This window comes from Musca vetustissima, unplaced genomic scaffold, assembly GCF_032173495.1.
Source record: "Musca vetustissima isolate MV318-11 ecotype Yass unplaced genomic scaffold, APGP_CSIRO_Mvet_v1 utg106830, whole genome shotgun sequence".
In the NCBI taxonomy this organism is placed as follows: Eukaryota; Metazoa; Arthropoda; class Insecta; order Diptera; family Muscidae; genus Musca; species Musca vetustissima.
Genome location: NW_026887317.1, coordinates 2,765 through 29,450, shown reverse-complemented (window position 1 = coordinate 29,450; position 26,686 = coordinate 2,765). Strand labels below are relative to the sequence as shown.

The 26,686-nt window shown below is 35.8% G+C and overlaps 1 protein-coding gene across 1 annotated transcript; it reads right to left on the bottom strand.

Moving 5' to 3' along the window:
• Positions 1-26,686, bottom strand: LOC133334867 (uncharacterized; the record flags this gene model as incomplete). Its single annotated transcript, XM_061543182.1, has 3 exons — positions 1-505; positions 19,355-19,694; positions 26,225-26,686. Coding segments are annotated over 3 exons (1,207 nt in total), but the record flags the coding sequence as incomplete, so codon positions are not given.

Here is a 26,686-nt window from a genome sequence, read left to right as displayed (position 1 = left end):
TTGTGGTTTGTTTCCTTAGGCTTAGGATTAGACTTTTTGTATGTAGGCGAATGTTTGTTATTGTGTTGCTTCCTTCCCTCCTCTCTCTCCCACGAACAACTTACGATACAATATTTTTATAGTAGGATGGTTTCTTTTGATTCTCTTTAATGACATAAAATCCTTTCGGTTTGCCATTGCCCGAGAAATATTTATTGAAACTATTCTTGTTGACGGTATTGGCCGGGGCGTAATACGATGGCGATTTACGTTTCATCGATTTTTTATAGCTCATCATTGAGTCGTGATGATGATGGTGATAGGATTTCTCAATCGATTCATTTTCCCATGGTTTGGACCAGGTCGGTATATTATGGATATCAATCAGTTGTTGGATTTTATTCGGCTCCACATTGGCCACACTGGGGAAACGTTGTTGTTTCTCTTCGAGAATTTTTTTAATTACCGGCAAATTCCAATGGTAGATACGTCCCGGCTTGCCATTCGAAGGGAAGGCGAAGGAGACCTGAAACGGAAAATGAAGAAGATAATAAAAGGATTATTAAAACAAAGTCAAAGATTACCATAAAAAAATAAAGAAAGATGCATTTCAAAGCATGTTGCAGAAAAAACGGGGGAGACAATAAATGTCATGGCTAAATTAAGCAGAGGAATGACAAAATTTTTGCCATTTACTGGCTGTTTAAAATTTATTATGTTCGAGTTCAAATGCTAATTAGCAGCATGTTATATCTTGTTGTTGCAATTTCCCCTTAAGCTTTCGGTGGCAGTGATGTTGGTGTTGCACAATTACAAAACGCCACCACCACCACCACTATTATCAACATCACTGTGCCACATGTAGCTTATCTGCATGTGGGGTTGCAGCAACAATTACTTGCGGCAATCCGTTGAGCATCATACACTTGACATCATGCCATTTCCCTCTGCTTGCCATTGCAATGTTGTTGTTTTTCAATTTTGGTCTATTTGACGCATCAATACGGCATTCATGCATTTAAATTTATGGGGACACCACTCCAAGCAATGCAACCACATCATCATTATCATCATAGGAATACCATTTGTTGTGACTTATTTTGCTGTGAACATGTTTAAATGGCAAAACAGGAGTTAATTCACAAATGGACTAACATCGATCATTTGTAGCCAAATTACAAGCGTTCGAATGCATTTCGAGATAACAGTAAAGGAAATTAATGGATGCTATTTATAGATAAACTATTTCAGATTTAGAGCGGATCATTAGCTTAAACAAGATTCTGAAAATTAATTAAAACAAGTAAATAAGTGTTAATCTGTGTTGCCGGCAGATATATACCCTCAACCTATGGTTTTCGGACGGCTTCAGAGTTACACACAGGTTTGATTATTCGCTTTATATAAGGATTATGTTCTTATCAAAGAGGTTTCGGATTTAATGTTGATCAAATTAAAGTTTATATAAAAATTTATATAATATAGACCCTTTTTGGGGGTGGTGCCAGAGGAAAGGGCAACCGGATCCCATCTTCAAATCTAACTATAATGAAATGGAAAACAACCTTTTACAACCTGATATCCAATTTTAAAATAACGACAGTCAGGCGGAACTTTTAAATGACATCTATGTTAAACATTCCGCAAGCAATTAATCAATGAGAAGAGGGAATAGAAGCCCCCATCCCTAATGTCCAAATGCCGTCTTTTATTAATCAAGGGTAAGAAGAAAAGAACATTAAATTATTATTTTTTTTTTGAATAAAACATTCAATAATTTTCCGAATTTCGAAACATCCGATAAATTTCCGAATTTAAAATAAATATAATCCATAATATTCCAATTTTTTGAGAATTTCTGAAAAAAGTATCCGAAAACGTTATTATTTTCGAATGCTCCTTCAGAATTTTTTACGAAATTGTGGAAATAATCGAAATCCCATTTGTTGTACACGACTTTCTTGGCGCTTCGCTTAGAATTTGCAAAGAAATTCTAATGTTCCTTCCAATTTTTTTTTCAATAAAACTTTCCGACTTCGTAGGCAACTTCACCTACGGCATCAGAATCTGAAACTTGGTACACCATCTAAATCTTACCCGATTTCTACAAAACTTGACCAATGTTCAGTATGCTGAATCCGAATCGTGCCAATCCGATAAATATGGGAACATTGTTAAAATAATTTATATCTAAATCTGACACGAATTCTGAAAAACTTGGGACACGCTCTGCTAAACTAACTTCAGTACGCTGGGCAAAATTTTGTGACAATCTAACAAGCCCTGGATTTTTGGTGCACAATTTACATAAGATATATATGGGATCTATATAAAAATCTGAACCGATTTCAATAAAATTTATCAAACATCAATCGTTATGATGTGCAAAATTTTGCATTGCAACTGGGTTTAACTATTGCGGAATCGGACTATCCCATATATGGGACCTATATCTAAATCTGAACTGTTTTTCACCAATTTCAATAGGGTTCGTCCTAATAAACTGTGCCAAATTTCATATCAGTCGGATCATAAATGCGACCTGTACTATGTGTATAATTTTACATGGACATACGGATAGACATACATGCATAACGCAGCATGATTTTTAGAGATTTCGTCAACCATCGTTTCAGAGTCAATTTCAATCGTTGTGAACTACGGTTAGCTGAAAGGAAATTTGGGGGGGTCATTACCGCTGCAGCCTCTATATTTATTTCTGCTGGTCGAAACCGTGAAATAAGACACATAATTTCCCAGCAGAGACAATTGGACTAGGAACTCGCATCGCAAATTAATCGCGCAGCATAAATGGAATAAATGGTGAGATAATCAGAAGTGTTGGAAAATCGAAGCCGATATGATTAAACTGTGGGCAACGGCTATTTCGCCCTGGAACCTTGGCAAGAAGAATGATAGGACCTCACACACATTTGACGACGAAACTGTGACCGATCCGAAGATATGCGCCATTTATTTTTACCGTCAGTTTGTCAAGCATTCCTAGAGGTCAAAGAGAAAATTTTAACGTCTACTCATTAGATATAAATATGATTGTACGCTCATATAGGTGGGGGTTCTATTGTCAAGGACATATCGCTCATTTGCTGAAAGGCTGGCATAAATCACAAATCATGATTTTTGACAATTGTTCGCTACATATAAGGTATTATGTTCTGTAAAATAATGCATTTGAATGAATCGTACACACTGAGTAACTGTGAGTAAACTGAGAAATTAAAACGCAGCTATGCGTTTTAAAGGGTATTATTGCATTGTTTGGCACCACGATTTTATAACAACGCAAAATGGTCTTAGACCCACATTTTAGTATATCGTTCGTCATATACTCGACTAGTTGAGTCGATCTAGATATGTATGTCCGTCTGTCCATTAGTAATTAGTAAACACGACACAGGTCACTGTTCTGGACTAATAGTAAATCCAGGCGGAGTTGTTGACTTCTAAATTGATACCACCCTGTAGGAAATGTCTACAGTAAATCACTACAGACTTGCTATTGACATTGTCACCAACACTATTGACCGACTACTATACGCAACTCAATGCATTTTACTAATGACATTTAACATGTGCTTGTCATTGAGAATGAACTAGCGACATGGTCAGTAGTAAGTCAGTGGTGGCACTGCTCGTCCCACAAGTCGACATCCAGCAGCTCTGAATGTAATGCTGAACTTAAGGCCCCTGTGTCTCAGTATTAAGTGTCAGGCAGCGCATAGTGCCCTAAGGCTGCATGAACAAAATCTATGGCGAAATTGTGCCTACGGGAATGGTTGTATCCTAAACGAACTAGATATGCCATTGGACTAACGCGTAAAACTAAGCGACTGTATGTCAGCAGTCCTGAAATATAGATGTCGTTATCCCTAGTAGAGACGACAGGAACCGTAGCAACGCTCATCTGGATGGTCTGGCTTTTTATACATACGGATCCAAGATGGAAGAATGTACGGGGCTGGTGTCTACTGTGAAAGGCTAGGTTTTGCTCTTACATACAAAGTGGATAGCAACTGTAGTGTTTTAAGCTGAAATCTTCGCTATTTGGAAGGCAGCGGAATCCATAAAAGGTCTGGATGCACAGGTCGTTGAACCGGTGACTATATTTGTGGTTAGTCAGGCGGCTCTTAAAGCCATCAAATCCTGTAATATCAAATCTGAGGTCGTCCTCGAGTGTAGAGGAGTTTCGGAAACACTTACTTACAGCTATCGGCTGTGTTGGGTACCAGGACACCGTGACATCATGGGTAATGACGTGGATCTCAATCTACAGATATAGCAATCGATTGCTCAATCAAACCACTTATCTGTCATCTTTTTCGGAACTTTGAGGCGTTATTCGGCGAATGAGCCAATGAACTCTGACACAATGAACCTATGAGCAATATGTCAATACCTATCTGGTTAACATACGTAAGCATATTTATATGAGTAACGCTGAAAAGAACAATGTCCGCAATCGCTTGGGTCTTACGGGACCGACTATATGATACCCTTCACCACTATGGGTACATGCAAGACATGTTGATACCTACAATATCCTGTAGATATAGAAATTTCGCATACATAAGTTGGGACCTAATTCAGTACTCTGTGCAAAATTTTGTCTCAATCGGATAAATTTGGGCAGTATGGAGCTTCATTTACATAAAATGGGACGAAACTATATATAGCAGCTATATCTAAATCTGAACCGATTCCAACAAAATTTCACATACATCAGTCGGGACCTAATTCAGTACTCTGTGCAAAATTTTGCTTTAGTCGGACAACTATTGGGAATTTGGTGCACTATTTACATTAAATCGGACGAAACTATAAATCGGAGCTATATCCTATTTCAACAAAACATGGCATTTAACTATCTAGACCTAATTTTGTCTCAATTGGACCACTATTTAATTTTGTCTCAATCGGATCACTATTGGGAGTTTGGTGCATCAATAAGTTAAAATCGGACGAAAATATATATGGGAGCTATATCTAAATCTGAACCGATTTTCTCCAATTTCAATAGGGTTCGTTCTTGGGCCAATTAAGTGACCTGTGCCAAATTTCATCCAAATTGGATCCTAAATGCGAACTGTACTTTGCTAACAAAAATACATGGACGAACGGACGGACATGCATAAATCGACTCAGAAAGTGATTCTATGCATATTCTCAAAAGGAACCATGGGTCTATCTCGATTATTTTTGCCTGTTACAAACATATGCACAAAGACATAATACCCTGTACCACAGTGTGGTGAAGGGTATAAGTATACCGATGTTGACGTGCTTTTTGGTTTAGGCTATTCTAGACATTTTGGGTTTTGGTTTCAGTGTCATAGCCATATAACTATGATTCGTCACCATGGTGACGAACTGTAGACAAATAACATTTTTGGTATTTCCTATAACCAAATAGATTAATTACCGTGTCCCTTGATGGAGGTATAACAATACATAACGACTCTAAACAACTTTCTACATAGTTATCTCAAACCTAGGTTAAATTGCACGACGTTTGCCCTATGTCGACGGCAGCGGATGAATACATCAATCCAGAAATAATGAATACATTTATAGCAATATACAGTATTTTCCCATCGATGAATATTGATTCCTCAGAACTATTGGCTCTTTGGGATAAGAGTATGGCATACAATTTTTTAAAAGACTATTTAGTTTTTGGAATAAATAACTTTACAGAACCTTTATGCATTTCTAATTCCTCCGACAATGTTGCTTATATTTTTGCAATTGTGGTTCTTAAAGATATTTGATTAATTTCTTAAATTTTCTTGCATATTCAGAATATATCTGCAATTAATGCTACAAATTAAAATAAGCTTCATTACCATGAGACACTTAAAGTGCATTCCAAATGATCCGCAAATTTCTAAAGAATTCTAAGTCGATATTCCGGCTCCCTTTCTGCTGCCATTTTCAGACTTTAAAACAGAACAGCAGCTGACTTTAATTGTCAAGTTGGGTGGCATGTCATAAAATCGTTGTGTGTATGTGTGTTTGGCTTTGAGCGATCATATCAGCAATTTGTCTGATTCCTTTTATGTTGATAATTATTGTGGCTTTTATGGCAAATCTGCAAAGTTGTTGTTATTGCTGCTGTTCCATCTGCATGTTGCGCATCATGTTTCAATTTAAGGATTTAATGATTTATAAAACGACAATTTCTCTAGAAGTTTATGATCTCATTTTTATTAACATCCATAGCTCATAAAGGGGACGGGCGGTTAACAATGTTTTTCATTAGAATAAAGGGGGGAGAATAACAATGGAAAGGTTTAACATATTTGAATTATGCCAAGTTGCCCAAATGGATATTGAGATGTTCATAGCGTTTGCAAAACCTTGAAATATTTGTCGTTGACTCCAAAAAAATGTATTCTCGATCAGCATAAAGTTTTATGTTGATTTAGCCATGTCGGTCCGTCCGTTTCTTGAAATATCAAAGTTTTGGATGTTTGAGGATTTTGGGCACGTATTTTAACTAAATTTGTTATAATTAGGTATTTTGGAACTCAGTGATACTTTAGGATCTCAATTGTTCCACTTTTTTATTTAGCCCCAATAGAAGGTTTTCCATTAGATAGACAAACTCCCTAGTAAATTTTTCGGCCAATTTTCAGGGTTGGCCCCATATAAAGGCGTCTACCAATTTTAGGGATTTAAGGCACGTTTTTTAATCGAAGCCACTTTAATTTGATATTTTGGGTGTCAAATTGCAGGTTTTGTACAGTAAAACACCATATGAATGTCCCGAAGAATTTTAAGCATTTTGATTTCCGGGTCTCCGGAGGATAAATACCACATGGAAGATATTTGTAAATATTGGGTAATATTTTAGCAAAACCCCCTTCCTATGTTCAGTATGCTGAATGCCACAGCAGATTTTTATACCCTTCAGCACATTGTGGTACATGGTATTAGGTTCTTTTTGCGAATATGTGTAGAATCACTTTCTGAGCCGTTTATGCATGACCGTCTGTACGACCGTCCATGTACTTTTGCAAAGTACAGGTCGCATTTATTTAAATCGAAAAATCCGTTCAGACTTAGATATAGCTCTCATATATAGTTTTGTCCGATTTTATGTAAATGGAGCACCATACTGCCAATATTGGTCTGATTGAGAAAAAAATTTGCACAGAGTACTGAATTAGGTCCTCATTGAGGTAAGCAAAGTTTTGTTGAAATCGCTTCAGATTTAGATATAGCTCCCATATATTTTTTCGTCTGATTTTATGTAAATGACTGATTTAATGTAAATGCCAATATTTGTCCGATTGAGACAAAATTTTGCGCAGCGTACTGAATTAGGTTCAGATTGATGCATGCAAAGTTTTGTTGGAATCGATTCAGATCTGGATATAGCTCCCGTCCGATTTTATGTAAATGGTGCACTATACAGCCAATATTTGTCCGATTGAGACAAAATTTTGCACAGCGTACTGAATTAGGTCCTGATTGATGTCTGCGAAGTTTTGTTGGAATCGGTTCCAATACATGGTATGTGTATGGGTTGTTTTAATTCAGTTCACATATCTATGTACTTTACACAGTTAATTTCGTCCGATTTCATTTCAATGGTCCCCCAAAAATGCTATGTATATTCTGTCTACAGGATATTGTGCATATGAGCATCTCGTGTATGTACCCAAAGTGGTGAAGAGTATTATATAGTCGGCCCGTCTGACTTTTGAGCTTTCCATACAGTTTCTTTTTTTAACTGAGTGTCTGTTTCGTTTTTAGAGGATAAACAAAATCCTTCCGAACATTTTTGTTAGTTGGAAAAGTAACTCATGGTGGATGCTACAAAACGTTCGGCCCTGAAGAAAACAATGATATTGTTACTTCTTTAAAAATTATGATTCGTCATTTATAAAGCTTTGTGAGAGCAACGAACTAAAATATACATATATTGGTCCATCGGTCTTCTAGTCGGCAAATATGGAATATATATGATTACAGGTAAAATATGTAAATGAAACTGATGGGTAGACAAGTGGTGGAATATTATATTGTGGATGAAGCTTATCTTGTAATGTAGTGAAGATGATCGCATGGGTTATAATTGGAGTCTCTTTTAGATGTTTATGGTCTCGGAGGACGCCTGTTGATGCACATTTTTGCTTGAGTTCGCTGTCGACGTTCTGTTGATGTCCGATAGAATGACCTCTTGTATGCATTCACAACAGCACTTGAAGTCCTGACCGATGTGTCGTGTAGGTGGATCAACCATCACAGTATGATTGTTGGGATAACACGGCAAGGAACTGTCTGGTCAACACAACACATTTGTTGCTTAACTGGCATTGGTTGTTATAATTATAGTGTTCAGTGACCTATATTAAAATTTGATGAAGAATACTTTGTGCTTTATAAAACGACATCTAATAGGAAAAATTGGTAAAAACTTGGAATAAGATCAGTTGTAGCCATAAACATGGTAACATGGCAAACATGTTTATACCCTTCACAACTATGTTGTCAGGGTATTATAGCTTTGGCAGCCCCAAAAGTTTGTAACGCCGCGAAATATTGGTCCTAGACCCACCTTTAAGTATACCGATCATATCTCGGTCATATCTCGACTAGCTGAGTCGATCTAGACATGTGTGTCCGTCCGTCCGTCTGTCCATTATAATTTGTAAACACGATACAGGCCACAGTTATGGACCAATCTTCACGAAATTTTGCATGTAGGATTGGGTTCTGGCCAATGAAGACCCCTATTGTTTTTGGGAAAGATCGGTTAATATTTAGGGGATGAAATGGACCAAATACTAAATTTTTGTCGGTTTTTCTGGTCGCTCCAGAGGCCGCAATAATGGTCCGAACATCGTGAAATTTTGCATGGAGAAGCGGATCGGGCCAAAGAATAAGCATGCCTGTTTGGAGAAAGATCGGTCAATATTTAGCGGGTCAAATGGACCCTGACTTTTGTGTGAAAAATGACAAAATTTGTATTCTATGACGTATATATTTACCCCTGAAGGACATATAACCGGGAAGTTGATATTATATCCAAGAGGAGTGGTTGACCTTTAAATTAAGACCAATTATATTGTTGTATGTGCTCGGATGTGGGAGTTACACCTAAATATTTACAGGTATCTCCGTATTCGTATATTATTTAGTAACCTATTATCACTCTGAAAAGCGGAACTATAGCGCTGATCGCTTTGAAATGTTCCATGAGGTTCCAGTTATGGTCAAGGACAACGCCTATAATTTTCGGTGATGATCAGATAATAATTTTGGAATGAAGTGGACCGAAAACTTAATTTTTTGTGTTATTTTCGAGTCGATCTATAGACCTCAAATGAAAGCCGAACATCACAACACAACCCACGGTGAAGGGAATCTGGACAATAGCTGTACTGAATAACCCTAATATTCGGAAAATATGTCAGTGTGAGGAAGAGGTGCTGTTTATCGCGAAATATTGCCCAGTCTCGGAATAAACATCCGTAGAAAATTTGAGTTCCGTAGTAGTTGTGTAGGGTATCGTATGGTCGGCCCCGTCCGACTATACTGCTCCGCTCACTGGTTTAGAATATTGATTTGTATTTGACATATTTTCAATCATTTCTGAAAAAGGCGACCGAAAAGACTCTATCAGATATTCGACTGAGAGTCGTATACCCGTCTATACCCGCGTCTCCGATTTCTGTCATAATGTTTTGGAATTTCACGATAATTAGTTTTTGTTTTACACAGTGTAATTGAAGATTTCTCTCTCGGAAGATGTTTGTGATGGTGACTAACTAGGCGCTTACGTCGCAGAATCTAGATCTTAGATAACCTCATGGATCATTTGCTATAGTTTAAATAAAGTAGATGTTCCCATGTGCGGTTTACTGTAGCCGTATCGATCAGAAATGACCGCACTGCACGTCAATAGAAAAGATGACCGAATGACTTGCTCTTATGTAGTTAATGGTCCCGTGGATAGGCGACTCCATGTATTGCATATTTAGTGTAGAAGGTGACCCCTTAAGTCGGCAATTGTTGTGTTGCTGCTCCATAGACCATATATCCTACATATATTAGAGGTGTACTACAGAGTCAGTGTACAGGAGTATGTCTAGACTCCTACTAAATTAAATTTTAATGATCGGATTGTATGTTCATTAAAAAAAAAACGCCGTTGAAAGGATCATGAAATCTTGCAACAATAAACTACAGCCCGGCCACCTACCACACACTCTCTTGGAATTTGATCATCGCTAATGAAAAAAACGAAAACGAAAAGAAAAATGGTATCTCAAGAAATAGTAGCCTTGAATATTAATTTGTTGTTGTTGATGGTCTCCCATATGGCGCATTCAATTATCGCCGAGGATAAATGTGTTTTTCTGCAACAGTACCTTGCTGTTGGGTGGACGCATTTCACTGCCGTAGACATACATTCGTACATGGTGCCTTTATTGGACTTGCTGTATGTGTAGTTTATTGGATAAGGAAACATATATTTTAAATACGCAATGACTGAGCAGGCACGCACGCATGCATGCAGTCAGATATGCCGCTCCAAAGATGGCCAAACTGAGAAACCGCTCAACACCATAACACTTGGTAGTAGTCGTTGGTGGATAATGCTGTTCGTGGTAATGATGATCATGACAATGTTGATGGTTTGGTTCTTTTCCTTGCACAGAGTTGCTTCGAAGGTTTCAAATTCATGATACTATTTATATACCTGATACGAAAGCTAGGCTAAAAATAGCCGACTTTGTTCATGTTGGGATTCTTGTTTAGAGCAGCACTTGTTCTACACACTATGTTAAATGTCAGAGGCGTATATAGTTTATTTTACAATGGGAGAGCTATGGATTGCTAATACTGCTAAATCAAAAAATACTTTGCATTTTTGGAGGAACTAAAAGTCTATCTACTCCTTGATTGTTCTACACCATTCAAAGAACCCTTAAATTTGTCTTAGCTACCCCTTGCCAATTCTCCTATGGAGCAACATGGCTAATTTTTCAAATCTAATTATGATTTGAATTTAATTAATATTTCAATTAAATATGATTTATTAACCTGATCTAGTTTGTTATGTTTTTTGTATTGAAGGTTTATCTGGTTAGTTGGTAGAAAACTTGTTTGCAACAGTGTTAGTTACATTTCCGCCACTAACATTGTTAGCTGTCTAATCCTTGCTGTGAATGAGTGTTTTTTAAAGAAAAGTAATATGCTGATCATAAAAAATAGTCAGTTGTTATTGATAGGTGATGTAATATGGTGTACAAGTTAATTGCAGCAACTTCACTTTTGCATGGAGTCGTATTTTGTCTGCTGGCAGGTCATGTTCGAAGATGGGCTATATCTCAAAATTTTCGGTACTTTGGGGGTTTTGACGGCATTTTTCGACCGAATTCGCTGTTATTTGGCAAATTGGGTTCTTATTGGGTACCAAGTTACTTTACTAAAAATTATCCATATAAATTATCAATATCGATCCATATAAATGTACCCCTAAAATTTCGGTATTTTAGGAAGTATGGACACGTTTTTCAACCGACATTGTGGTAATTTCAGGGTCCACTTGACCCGCTTCTTATTTGAACAGAACCCATCCTACTTTCACGGCGTTACAAACTCTTGGGGATACACAAAGCTCTAATACTCTGTTAACATTGGATTCCTGGACCTTATTGTTACTTTTTGTATAGCTCCTATGTAATGGTACCACTACATTTTCGGCCATTTCGCATCGCGAAGTTTTGGATGCTGACATAAATATAGTATAATGTATTTTCTGTATTTTGATGGGCTTTCCGCATTTTTCCCTAGAAGTGCTGTACTTTGAAACACATTTATGTTCAATATTTTTAAATCGGCCCCCAAATTTGTTTTTCTCAAAAAACAAAATACAAGTTATAGGTACCAATTTTCGGAAATACTGAATTGTGGTGGGTATAAAAAGATCACCATTTTTTATTTGTTATATATTTTTGCTATAAATACAAAAATCTGGCGAACTCAAAATTGAAAATTAAGAAAATTAATTAATTCCCAAAATACCGAAATACATGGGAGCTATACCAATCGTACAGTAATATATCCCATTTGCAATATTAAACATTTCAGGATCATGTGTGTGCAAAATTCCAAAGCGCTATCTTAAGGGGACCCCCCATTCTCGGGGTCAAATTTTGTTGTTGATTTAATTCGAATCTACACTAATTCAAGAATGTCCCTACAAAATTTCAAGTATAAATCTCAAGAACTCTTGAAGATATAGCCGATTTATTGTGTCAGCATCAAGTGACGGCTGAAGGGCTTCTCAAACTTTAAACGCGTTTTTCTCTTTTGTGAAATTTTTACCCGTTTCTCGGCGATTTACCAAAAATATTTTTTCAAAGGACCGCCATTTTGTTAAAAATGTTGCCTGTAAAACGGGTGAAATACACTAAATATCTCATTATATATTTCACCTACTGTAATTTATTAAAGCATTTTAATCTAGCAATCGAATCTGCTAAAAAACAATAGATGTTTATTTGTATACTTTCTAAGAAATATATATATATATATATATGGGCAGTATTGCCAATTTTTTAATATTCCATTTTCAAAAAATCAGCTTTTTTGTTTTTGTGGCACATCAATGATTTTTGGTACACATATAGAGAAAAATGTTCTGACTCCGAAACCGTTCGCGATCAAATTTTTGGTTGAAGCGCGCAAAAGTTATCGAGGTTTTAATTTTGAGCATAAGAAAAAAATCTTAAAATTACGTCGTTTATTATTGCCCAAAAACTTTGATATATATCTTCTTCGTAAAATTAGAATATGAATATATTATAATAATCGCGAAAAAGTTGCACATCTTCGCGAAATATGAGAAAAATAATAAAAATATAGGAGATTACGTCAATATTTTCATTATATTAATGACATACACACACCTAAAAATTAATTGAAAAATATCTACATAATCTAAACTCCATGATGAATCAAATGATATCAAAATCACACAAGTCCGTGTAGCGGTTTGTAAATCACAGCGACAACAAAACAAGATATTGAGGGAAAATATTTGTTTTTGGTTCGAAAAAAATAATGTCATCATATTTATTTTTTTTTTTAATTTTATACAAGAAATTTCAGAAAAAAAAATGGAGTTATTCTGCTATTTTACCCGAATTTCGAAGAAACATTTACATATTTAATAATAATAACTTTTTGTGTATATGTATACGCCTTGCGGATTATATCAAGACCCTTCCGATTAATCTTAGAATTCTATAAATAGGAATAAATCTTAAAATAAAATAATATTATGAAATATACATTTTAAATTGCGTCTAAATCGCGTAATTCTCAAAATCATCTGATACGCATGCGGTTTTCAGGAAGTACTGAAGTTTATCTTCCAATCCATATATATTTTGCCAAATTTCATTTGACGGCTAAGATGTGCCACACGTTACATTGAAGTACCCAAAAAATCGTAAAACGCGAATAATTTCCGAAAACTCCATATGCCATTAACGCGCATCCGATTTCGGTGTGCACCCTAAAAAAATACATCGATCTATACCATTTCAATGTGGTCCATTAAGAACCATGGATGTGCCAGCACAATCTATTTTTGAGATAAATTGCGTACATCTCTCTTTCGGCTGAAGTTTTTAAAGTTCTCTTTTCGAAAAAGATCAAAATCCGTATGAGGTCATTTATTGAAGCGGAAATGATACACAGAAAATGCAAATAAATCCGCGATATTTTCAAATAATTTTTTTGCCAAATTTCGTGTTTTTGGAAGGCCAGTTCCCGCCGTTCTAGTAGATGGATTTTCACGAAGAAGATTTTATATCATCCGAAACGTAAAAAACCTTATTGATCGCGGGTACCCATATCATTCAGTTGACAGATCTAAAAATTTGGCCCGAAAAATAGGTTTTTTAGAAATTTGATCGCACAAAATTCGCTCCTTCGGATGAGTATTACTCTGAAGCTGTGCATACAACATACACAAAATACATATCAAATTACGCAGATTCGCGACTACAATAATCTTATACTCGATTTTTATAAATTCCTGTTTGTGTATTAAAACTAGAAGTAAAATTAAAAAAACACTCAAATTCGAGCTTCAAAATATCAGCATCATTTAAAGGTAGATGCAGTGAAAATTTTGAAAAATGATACATAAGGGGCGTAGTCCCCATTTTGTTGGCTTCTAGTTTTATTTTGACACGAAGACCGTGCAATGAGTGGTTTAGTCACAAATCTATAGAGAACATAAAAAAACTGGTTCGCCTCAACCTGTTTTTAAACATTTTTTACATTAAGGGAACCCCCCCCATTCTCGATTTTTTATTTTTAAGATTTTAAATGGGCTGGTAAATGAATACCAATGCTTGTTAAGGTTTGTAACTTGGCACATATATATTTGAAGATGTAAAAAGGAAGAAAAATAATTTACCAAAATTTGTTGTTGTTGTTTTGTTGTTGTTTTTTGGGTTCAAAGAAAAGTCCATATTTTCGATGGCGGGCATGATAACTCCTCACTGGAACATCGGAATCCGAAAATTCCAACTGTGTTAGAAAGAGGACATGTCTGGCTCTCGTATGAACTAGGATTATTGACTTCGCACAACAATTAACAAAATGGCGGAACTTTGAAAATTTTTTTTTGGAAAATCGCCTATTTTTTACCACAAACTAAGTTAAAAAATAAGGAAGATCTTCACCGATTGGCTTTATCCTAGTTCATACGAGAGCTACACACTCCCAGAGAAACGTGTCAAAATTTGAATTTTGGTGGAAGCTGTGTCTACTTTAAGGGGACCCCCCCATTCTCGGTGTCAAAAATTTTTTTGATTTAATTCGAATCTACTCTAATTCAAGAATGTCCCCACAAAATTTCAAGTGAAAATCTCAAGAACTCTTGAAGATATAGCCGGTTTATTGTGTCATCATCAACTGACGGCTAAAGGGCTTCTCAAACTTTAAACGCGTTTTCCTCTTTTGTGAATGGCGGGCACAATAACTCAAAAACTAATGACCCAATCGATTCCAAATTTTTACACGTATCTCTGTGAGTGTATAGCTATCGTATGAACTAGGATAAAGCCAATCGGTGAAGATCTTCCTCACTTTTTAACTTGGTCTTTGGTCAAAAATCGGCGATTTTCCAAAAATATTTTTTTAAAGGTCCGCCATTTTGTTAATTTTAGAGCGAAGTCAATAGTCCTAGTTCATACGAGAGCCAGACATGTACTCTTTCTAACACCGTTGGAATTTTCGGATTCCGATGTTCCAGTGAGGAGTTATCATGCCCGCCATAAAAAATAAGGACTTTTCTTTAATTACAAAAAACAACAACAAAACAATAACAAACATGTTTTGTAAATTATTTTTCTTCTCTTTTAAATCTTCAAATATATATGTGCAAAGTTACAAACCCTGTACAAGCATTGGTATTGATTTACAAACCCATTGAAAATCTTGAAAAATTAAAATCGAGAATGGGTGGGGTTCCCTTAAATTAAATTATAAACCACTTTGTTTTCGTCAGACCATAAAATGTTACGCCACTTAGACATAGGCCAATTTAGGTGGTCTTTTGCAAATTTTAATATTTTTTCTAGGAGATCTAGCATACAAATGTGATGCAGCAAGACTCTCCTGATTGTACATGCATGAACTCAAGGTTACATTTTTGTTTAATACCGTAACAGATGATTTGGGCTCATCATCTTAAGATTTTTTTTTCATCAAATTGAGAGATTTTTCTATTTCGCCCACGCGTTTCTGGCTTGGGAGACCATTTTATGGCGTTAGAGATCATTTTCGCAGAACAGCCAACAACATCTTGTATACATTTGTAAGTTTTTCCTTTAGAAATCAATTTTTAAGTGAGTTCTCGTTGTTCCTTTTGTCAATGTTTTCCGCGGCCCATTTTTCCAAAACTTTTTAACATACAGTGCACGTATTTGGAATTTTTTTTTAATTATTATAAACCAAAAATATTCAGCGTATTCGCTGGAATAGCGCGCTCAAGAAATCAAAAATATCAAAAATTTAGGGGTACCTTATATAGGAGCTGCGCATGCCTATACGAGGACCGATATAGCTCATTTTTGAACTTGACCTGTCTGCAGAAGCTGGCGTGATTACAACAGACAGACGGACATGCTTTTATCGTCATAGAATTTTACGCTCATCAATTATATACGTACATTATAGGGTCGAGTTATAAACTGAACAAGGAACTTAATATACACTCCATACTTCACACATGCACCCGGTTATTGATCGTCGGTTCACATATAGACACAGATCACATATATTTAATTTAGTCCACTTTCATGTTAATGTTCCTTCAAAAATGTGAGGTCTGTTAGGATCTCTTGAATATAGATAAAGTGGTAAAGGGTAACATATAGTTGGCCCGGTCCGACTTTACTACTTTCCTTACAGGTTTATATTGTAAAAGTCATATTTTTAAATAATTTTGCTCACTTTTGTATTTTATTCCGTTGTTTTAAAGAAAAAGAACAACAGATTTTGTTCGGCATATCAAAAAATATACACAAGTTGCAAAAAAGGCTTATAAGTGATGCCATATTTACAAATATTCAATTTTCGGAGGATCCAATCCACGAGAAAAATATTTTCTTTGAGTATAATAATGTTTGTGCTGAATTTCTTTGTCAAATTTTCTTTGAATATGAATCCTTGTAGTACCACCCCCTATAAAGAGTCAAAATATTTGAACATGTGTAAATCTCATACGAAGCTTTTGGATAATCCGATTTGACCCCAACATCGCGCAAAACAATATTTTTACCAAATCTATATCATATCCAAAGATGTAGCCTATCGGTCCACTCCTTCTGGTAACTCCCCAAAGCGATTGAAAACTTAAGAATCTATACTGATTCGGAAAATGGGTCCTATGGATCCACACTCTTAGGTACCTCCTCCATACATATTTGGTTTTATGAGTGTGTGACGAACGAAGCTATCAGTTGTATGTTATTTGATTTTTTTTAGATATTGTTCTACAATTTCCATAAGATTCAATACCCTTCAGCTCCTTCAAATTAAATATTTTCAATTTAAATTTATTTACATCTAGCATTACATCTGAATTTCCAATATATATTTTCAAGCATCTCAAAAAGAAAAAAATGCATTAAAATACTGTAAAAATGTCTATGTCATATGGGATGACGGCAGTGTAATATTTACGGTAAATATGTCGTGTAACAATTCACAGTTAATGCTGTCAGTGGTGCTATCTCGATATGATCTTGGCATACAATTGCTGTATTAAATTCATCCAAAAAAAATCGAATAGAGGGTATTTTTTCCTTTCGCCACCAAAAGTGTGAGCAAACGAACCAGCAAACGTTCTGTTATACGAAATGCTTAACATGCTGGAATACCGAAATATCTCGAGATAATATGTGTCAGTTGGTATATCAACTACTTATGGGCAGATAGACAAACAGATAGACATAAAAACAGACAGACAGACAAACAGACAACCAACAATCTGACAAACAATTCAAACCATGCCAGTAAACTCAACTCAAGTGGTCTGTCAGAGTGAGTTAGTTAGGATCTGGCAATTCTCACGAGTTTTGGTTCTTTTGAAAAAAAACAGCAACAAAAATCACCACAAGAAAAGCAAACAGAAAAAAATTACAGAAACTGATCTTGGAAATCTAAGTGCAAACCACCAGTCGAGATGGTGTTACTCTGATCACTTCAATCTAAGACATAGTCGCAACAAACACACACACACTCAGTTGAATTGTCTTGCCTGAGGATAAGTGCAGCAGTGTCAGTACCAGTTTGAATACAACAACAACAAAAACAACATTTGCCAAAACAACAACAGAAACGTGTGTTTGCAATTTGTAACGAGTACCCGGCAGCAGCATTCGCTGGATGGCTTGCTGCTTGGCTACATTATTCCATTCTTCGAATGCTTGTTGCTGCTACTTCTTTATCTTTTGTTTGTTCCGTTGAGTCTGACTGGCATTGAACTGGTCTTGATGTTTATCTCTGAACTTGATGCGCAGACACAAATCCACAAACAAAAAATGGGAATAAAAAAAGAAAACCCCAAACAAAATGCCTTCAAATGAAATGCGTCTTTGATTTGGAAATTCTAGTTAGTGGAGATGGTGAATTAACCCATTGGGAGATGGGATGGAAAGATGAACCCAAAATCGGAACGAATTTAAATCCTTCGCCAGGTCGCTAATAAAAACTTCCCAAGGCTGTAAAGACTTCCTTTTTTTCTATCGTCGACAAGTCGACTCCATTGAGTTCTACAAAAATGCCCCAAGTTCGCCTATGAAGACAAGACTTCTTTTATGTTCGCCTATGGAGACTTCTTTTAACTTTTTTATAAAGATTCTCGTCTGTAAAGACAGCCTCAAGGTCCCGTCCATAAACCATTCCTTGCCTTCAGTTCGTATATAAAAATCCCCCTCCACCTCTTCCAGAACTTCTGAAAGACTCCCTCCAGAGCGTACCTCAAGACTCCATCAATTTCCTTCTTAAAACTCCCTCCAGTTTCTTCCTTAAACTCATCTATAAAGACTCCCTTAAACTCGTCCCTTAAACCTGCCTTCAGCTCGCAGGGAGTCTGCCTTCAGCTCGTCTATAAAGACTCCCTGCCTTCAGCTCGTGTATAAAGACTGCCTGCCTTGAGCTCGTTTATAAAGACTCCCGGCCTTGAGCTCGTCTATAAAGACTCCCTGTCTTCAGCTCGTCTATAAAGACTACCTGTCTTCAGCTCGTCTATAAAGACTACCTGTCTTCAGCTCGTCTATAAAGACTACCTGTCTTCAGCTCGTCTATAAAGACTACCTGCCTTCAGCTCGTCTATAAAGACTCCCTGCCTTCAGCTCATCTATAAGGACCCCTTAAACTCGTCCATAAGGACTCCCTTCAGCTCGTCTATAAAGACTACCTCCTGCTCGTATATAAGTACGGGTTTAATTTTTTCTATAAAGACCCCTTCAGCTCATTTATAAAGACTCCTTGCCTTCAGCTCGTCTATATAGAGACCCCCTACCTTCAGCTCTTCTATAAAGACTTCCAACAAAGACTCCATCCAGTCCTTCGGCTCCCTCAAGTTCATCTCTATAAAGACCTCATTAAAAGTCAATCCCCTCAATGGGTTACCCAGCAATTTGTTCTGCCCAAAAGTCATCAACAAATTGGAAGCGAAATGCTTTTAAGGAGCTCCTTCCATTACTTTGGAGATTTCTTTACAACTTTCCATTTAAACTCAACAAATTGGAAATAGAAAATAATTATAGAACTGGCATAGAAAAGTGGCAAGAAAGAAAAACTTGTTTACCTTTTTTCCGTTAGCATCCTTTGCGGCTGCTGCTGCAGTTGAATCATCAGCATTGGATGAATGGATTTGTTCCTGCAACGACTTGATGAAATTCTTTTTATCCAGAACGGAGTTGGCCGAGAATGATGTCGTCGACGACGAAGATGATGATGACGATGGAAGGGCATTGGGTGATCCACTGCCAGATGATGGCTTCGGGTTGGCATAATAGTACATATTTGGCGGTAATTTTATAATGAACATGTGTGAGTCATCGGGTGAGGCATGACGTCGTGATTCAACGGCCAAACGTTTCCGGTTATGACTGTTTGGTGCTTTGACTTTTGTAAAGCCCAATTTGCTGAAAAGAAAAAAAGAAAACCAAAAACAAATGCCATCAGAAAAAAATAATCCACAAATTGGGAAAAATTGAAAAAAAGTGTAAACAATTTCCATTCTCCGGTAAAAAAAATAATGAGCCGAAAAAAACGTGATTAGTTAGTGGTAAAAAAATCACTGCTCAACATAGAATTTCTTCTATGCCAATTTTTTTTTTCAAACCATCAATCATATTTTAATGATCATTGGGTAATATTCAATTTCAACAAGGAGATGACCAATTCATCACAAAATCTTGTTTACGGGGCATTTTCCAATAATTATTTTTTTGAATGGTTATGAATGAACATTTTTCACAAACTTGAAAACATGTTTGTGTTTTTCTTTTAATTAATTTTTAACGATAAAAGTTATGACCACAAAGTGACCATAATTTTCATCGCAAAATAATTTGAATTGCTGTCATTATTCTATTCGTTGTGATATATGAAAGTATTCTGCTCGTTAATTGAATTTATTTTAATTAAATTTTGAATGATATAGAGATACTGTCTAGGCCTGCATGAAGATAAGGCAAACATCTTTAGAGAAAAAATATTTAAAACTGTAAATTAAATAAGGTAAGTCTGCAGCATCCAGAATAAATAAGAACTATGTCTATCATATGTGTGCGTTTATTTTATAATCTTAAAAAAAATATGAGATGTCATATCGTCGATGTCTAATTCAAATTACAGCAAATTTGGTGGTAGAATGCCCCTATGATGCTCAACAAACTTAAATGGGGCGTGACATTTATAAATCATGCAAAAATTGTTAACTGTTATTGTCTTCGTAGAACCAAGAACTTAAAAAAAGTTGAAATGAAAAGGGACCTTCGAATAGGAGCTATGTCCAAACATCTGAAATTTCTAAATGCCAAATTTTTGATAAAATTTTGTGGCAATACATGAATATTGAAATATATATGTATGTAGACATAGAGGAACGGAACACCAAAAGCTTTAAATATAAAATGCGGCTAGGACCATTTTGGGGCGGGAAAAAATATTGAAATATATTATTGATATAAAGACTAAAATTTAAAATTTTGGAATGGGCATTTGAAATGTCGATTGTGATGTTGACAAGTCTACTCTGAGCAGGACATCCGTAAGGAAAGTCGAGAAGATGTCAATGACCATATTATGCAATCGATGTTGCCTATAGATACATCCTCAGCCTTTAACATATCGTATGCAGGAGAGGTACCAGAGATGATCGTTCCATACGAAAATTACAAATTTCAAAATGTTGACATATTGTGGAGGAGGTAACAGAAGGGGTGGACCCATTATATGGGCATGGTTAAAATATTAGGTTGTGTATATTGGCATTTTTGTGTGAATGTCTATTCATTCGCATAATTGAATGAAAACGTCGTTATTTTCAAATGTGCCGAACTCTAATTGAATATTTTTATATGGGGCGTAGGACATCCAAAACATGAACACATATATACACCGCAGAGATACCGTTTAAAGTTTGAGAAGCACTCTTGCCGTGGCTTGATGCTAAGACAATAAATCGGTTATATCTACTTTAGTTGTTGAGAGTTTCACTTGAAATCGCATCAAAGAAGAATTGTATAAACATAAAAACATGTAAAAAAGTGTCAGTCAGTATTGCCGACAGATATATATATATACATCCTCGCCCTATGGTTTCCGGAGGTCTTCGGAGTTACACACTGGTTTTATTGTTCGTCTTATATAAGGTATATATTTTTATCAAATACATTTCAGATGTAATCTTGATCAATTCAGGGTTTCAAATAAAATTTACAAGTAATATTGACCCTTTTTGGAAGAGGTATCAGAGGAGATGGCAGACGGGTCCCAACATCGGACTTGGTATAGGCTTAGAATTTTGTGGGGGAGGTACAAGAAGGAGTGGATCGATATTCCCCATTTTCGAACTTGAACTAAGTTTGGAAGAAATAATAAGATGTGCAATGTTTGAATGTAATCAATTATTCCCTTAGAGAGTTATCGTGCGCACCAGCCAGTCAAACGGACGGACATTTCTGAATCGACTCCAAATTTTCTGAAACGGATTTGGTCCAAAGAATCATGTGGTCTGAAAGCAATATTTTGATGAAGCACATTTTCACCGTATCAAAGTGTATATACCTTCATTGGCGATAAGGCTGAGAGTATAAAAAACGTTGTGCAAAGTTTCACTGATGTTGGATATTGGGTTCGCTTCATATGAGATATACAAGTTTTAAAAACACGTTGACTTCTTTGTGGAGGATATACTAGAAGGAATAGATCGACGGGTCCCATGTTTCAGCCTTATTCACTCATGATTAAAGCGTTGACGGACAGTTGCGTCTATAGCCGTCAAGTTCAAGTTCACAATGTGACATGACGGCTGTAGCAGCACAAATGTGCATTTACCAGCGTACAAGTAGAAGCCTAGTGTCATGTTTTCGAATTTCAATGGTTTCTACTGTAAGTCAACGTGTTAATATAATAGGCTGTGCAAAATTTAGTTCAAATCGTTCGCGTGACAATTTAAAATTGATTTTCATCCAAATGTTGACCATTTTGGGATGTATGTACATAAAGGAATGGGTCCCATTTTCGATGTGCAAAGTTTCGATGAAATTGGGTTATTCGTTCGCTTCATATAAGATATACAAGTTTTCAAAATGATGGCCTTTTGTGGGGGAGGTACAAGAAGGAATAGATCGACGGGTCCCGTCTTTCAACCTTATACAGTCATGGTTAAAATATTAGGCTGTGCAAAGTTTAATTTAAATCGGATAGTCCTTTCGCGTGACATTAGAAAATAATTTTCAGCCAAATTTTGATCATTTTGTGGGGGAGATACAAGAAGGAGTGGACCGATGGGTCCCATTTCCAGACATAATTTATGTAAAGTAAATATATTTTAATTTGCAAAGTTTCAATGAAATTGGTATTATATATATATACTAGTTTTAAATATGTTGACCCCTTGCGGGGTAGGTACTGGAAAGAGTGGATCACTTCTGCAAGAAAATGTGTCTAGGACGTATTGTATATTTATTTTTTTCTCGATTTTTTATTTTTAAGATTTTAAATGGGCTGGTAAATCAATACCAATGCTTGCTAAGGTTTGTAACTTTGCACATATATATTTGAAGATTTAAAAAGGAAGAAAAATAATTTACAAAAAATTTTTGTTGTTGTTTTTTGTAATTAAAGAAAAGTCCTTATTTTTGATGGCGGGCATGATAACTCCTCACTGGAACATCGGAATCCGAAAATTCCAACGGTGTTAGAAAGAGTACATGACTGGCTCTCGTATGAACTAGGATTATTGACGTCGCTCTAAAATTAACAAAATGACGGACCTTTGAAAAAATATTTTTGGAAAATCGCAAAATGAAAAAAAATCGCTGTTGCAAACATAGATTTACTGTGAAAAAAATTCATTTCGGGGGGGGGGGGGGGCCGGGCCCCTCGGGCCGCCCCCCTGCGTACGTCCCTGTCTTCAAGAGGTCTTGAGATTTTCACTGAAATTTTGTAAGGACATTCTTGAATTAGTGTAGATTCGAATAATATCAACAAAAATTTTGACCCCGAGAATGGGGGGGTCCCCTTAAATGGGTTCTAAAGGCATGGAAACTACTAAATATTGTACATGGGCACGGAGCGATTAGAAATGGTATAGTTTGGAATTCGTGTATTTGGTTTCTAAAATATAAATACTCCCAGCGGCATCAACAAGTTAATAGGAGAGAAATTGGCATTGCCTAATCTATAAGAGTCTACATATAATTGCGTTATAAGTGACTGACTGATCATCAACGCCCAAAAGAAACGTGGTATTTTGAATGTAAGTTACTTTTAGTTTGATAACGTTGGCTTTATTGGGAAATGGTACCAAATGGTACAAAGAATACTAATGTGGGAAGTATTTGAAACCCAATACCGGGCATTATTAAAATGTTAGAACCATTTAGTACCTTGTTCAAAACTACATCCACATCTCAACCTTATACACCAATTCTGACCGCACTTTTGTAATACTTCGAAAATCCAAATTTCAAGTATAGGTTTAGCAAAATTTAGTATCAGTTAGTACACATTAATAACCATTTCCATACCTACCTACTTTAAAAATCATAAGTACGAATTTACAAACATCCCACAAACCCCAATCTATCGGTTCATTTAAATCTAATTTGAATTAAATTTAGTACCATTTTGCACACATAAGTACAAATTTCCATTACTACATACATAATGCACCCCATTTGAAATCTTATTAGCCAACTTCAGGATTCCAGCTCTATAGGTTTACTCTTACTCCAAATTGTACCACATTTAGTGTCATTTAGTACACATAATACATAATAATTTCCAAATCTTCCTACATACCATAATCCAACAGCCCAAAACTACCCACATACCTCAGTCCTACACCCCAACAATCATCCTAACTTCAAATTTAGTTCACCCAAATACAAATTGTACCAAATTTAGAACAATTAAAATCCCAACTTTCTACATATCACAATCCTACACCCCAACAGTGACCCTAACTCCAAATTTCAGGATTCCAGCTGTATTGGTTCACTCCTAAATATTTTTGATGTACCAAAGTCCCTATATATTTTTCGATTTGCACGAAATTTGTCACAGCATAATTAATTAGGTCTAGAATGATGTGTGTCGAATTTCCTGAAAATAGGTCCAGATTTAGATGTAGGTCCCATATATATTTCGTGGTGCACCAAAGTCCACATTTATCTTTTGATTTGCACGAAATTTGGCATAGCGTACTGAATTAAGTCTAGAATGAAGTGTGTTAAGTTTGGATTTAGATTTAGACGTAGGTCCTATATATATTTTTTACGATTTTATGTAAATTGTGCCCTAAAGACCCAAAGTCTGTCCGATTGCCACACAATTTTGTACAATGAACTGTAGTTAATATAAATTAATCTCTGGCAAATCTCGTTAAAATCGGTTCAGATTTAGATATAGCTTATACATATATATTTTCATCAGATTTTACACAAAATTGACACTAAATTTTGCACAATGTACTGAAGTTAGTATAACCTAGAAGTTAGATGTAAATTCTGCAACAAACTCCGCAGGTGGGTCCAATTGGCACACAAATGTGCATAACGTACTGAAAATACTATAACATAACGTGTGGCAATTTTTGTTGAAATCGGTTCAGATTTAGAATAGCTCCTATTTATAGTTTCGTCCGATTTTAAGTAAAAGGTGCACAAAAGACCCAAATTTAGGCCGTTTTCTACAAAAATTTGCACAACGAACTGAAATTAATATTGCCTAACGTTTGCCAAGTTTTGTAGGAATCGGTTCCGATTTAGATATATCTCCCATATATACCCAAAGTGGTGAAGGGTATCATATAGTCGGTCCCGTCCGACTTTACTATTTTCCTTACTGGTTTTAGAGTTTTGGTCTATTCTGAGAATTATTGTAAAATTGTATGGCAAACATTTTTGTAGAATATTCTGATTTAATATAACCCAATTTAAAATTAGTTTTCATTTAATTCAAGATATTACTCACATTAAGATCAGTAATATTGGCAAAGACACCATATACAAGGATTTCGAAGAATCGAAATCCAAATAGTTTCAAATCTCTTGAAATATAAAGGCGGAAATATCTACCGCAACGCATAATTTTTGGTGAATGGGCCCTTGGAAAGTTGGCGAAGTTCCTCTTTATGACAGTATGTTAAAATTGGACAATGTAGGGGACAATTTTAGCCCGTTTCGTTTCCTTTTTCATGTTATAAGCATATGCACAATGCCACAATAGCCTATACTACAGTATGGTGAAGGGTATAAAAACCGTTTTCAATGTGAAATGTTTTGATCTTCATTGTTGGTCCCGAAATATAACTATCATATCCCTCAATGTTATATAATTTGAGAATATTAAGTATTCTCAAAGGCATGCGGAATTGAGAATTCAAATTGGTTATTGTTAAAGCTGAAAACAATTATTCTGAGCAAACTTTTCCCAGAGTTTCAAAACGTCAATTTGCAAACACAATTATTTGAAATATTTCTTAAAATAATTCGTCATTTTTTTGAAACAAAAGAAAATTTAACATAATTAATTTGTATAAAAACAATACAACTGAATATTGTTCTGTGTGTGTTTTTTGTGAATATCTGTTATGGTACCACCTAATGATACCCTTGACTTATTTTCTTCGTTGAGAAGCTAATAAAACAATCAGAGACTGGGCAGATCAATGGACGTGAACGTGTGTGCTGGAATGATTAATGACTGAAGATTCACCACCATTAACATTTCAAGTCCAGTCTAAAATAATTATGTGAGAATTTGTCAAAAATAGACGTCAATCGCTTATCAGGCAAATTTTAAATGGCAATGATGAAATGTTCTTTCTTCTTCATTCTAAAATACAGAATCTATTAAAGAGTACATCATTTGCATTCCTTTCACCGGATTATAAAATAATGACTGGGGAAATTCAATTAAATCGCATCACTCTACTCACTTTAATAGCTTCTTATTTAAGCTGTGGGAATTTTTTCCTCCCAGGCCTTTCACTTTCTTTCCCTTCGATTTGCCAGCTGGACGAGTATCACCTGACATGGCCGTTGTATCCTTGATGTTTGCCTTTGATTTGTCGACATAATGGTCAGGGTCCTGTTGGATAAGAGACGATTGTTGTTGATGTCCTTCTATTCGTTGTTGTTGTTGTTTACGTAATTTCGGTTTATCCTTTGACAGATTCAGTCTTTTAATTCGGTAAATGTTTGACTGTGGTGATGTTGATGATGCAGTTGATGCCGTTGTTGTTGTCGTCGTTGTCAGTGGCAGTGTTACAATTGTCGACGACGAGGATGCAGATGATGATGTATCCTTTTTCATGCCATGCTCTGGCTCTGTTTGTATTTTTGTTATTTGTGTCTTTTCACCATCAACATTCGCTGCCCAACTCAAATAGCAAAGGACA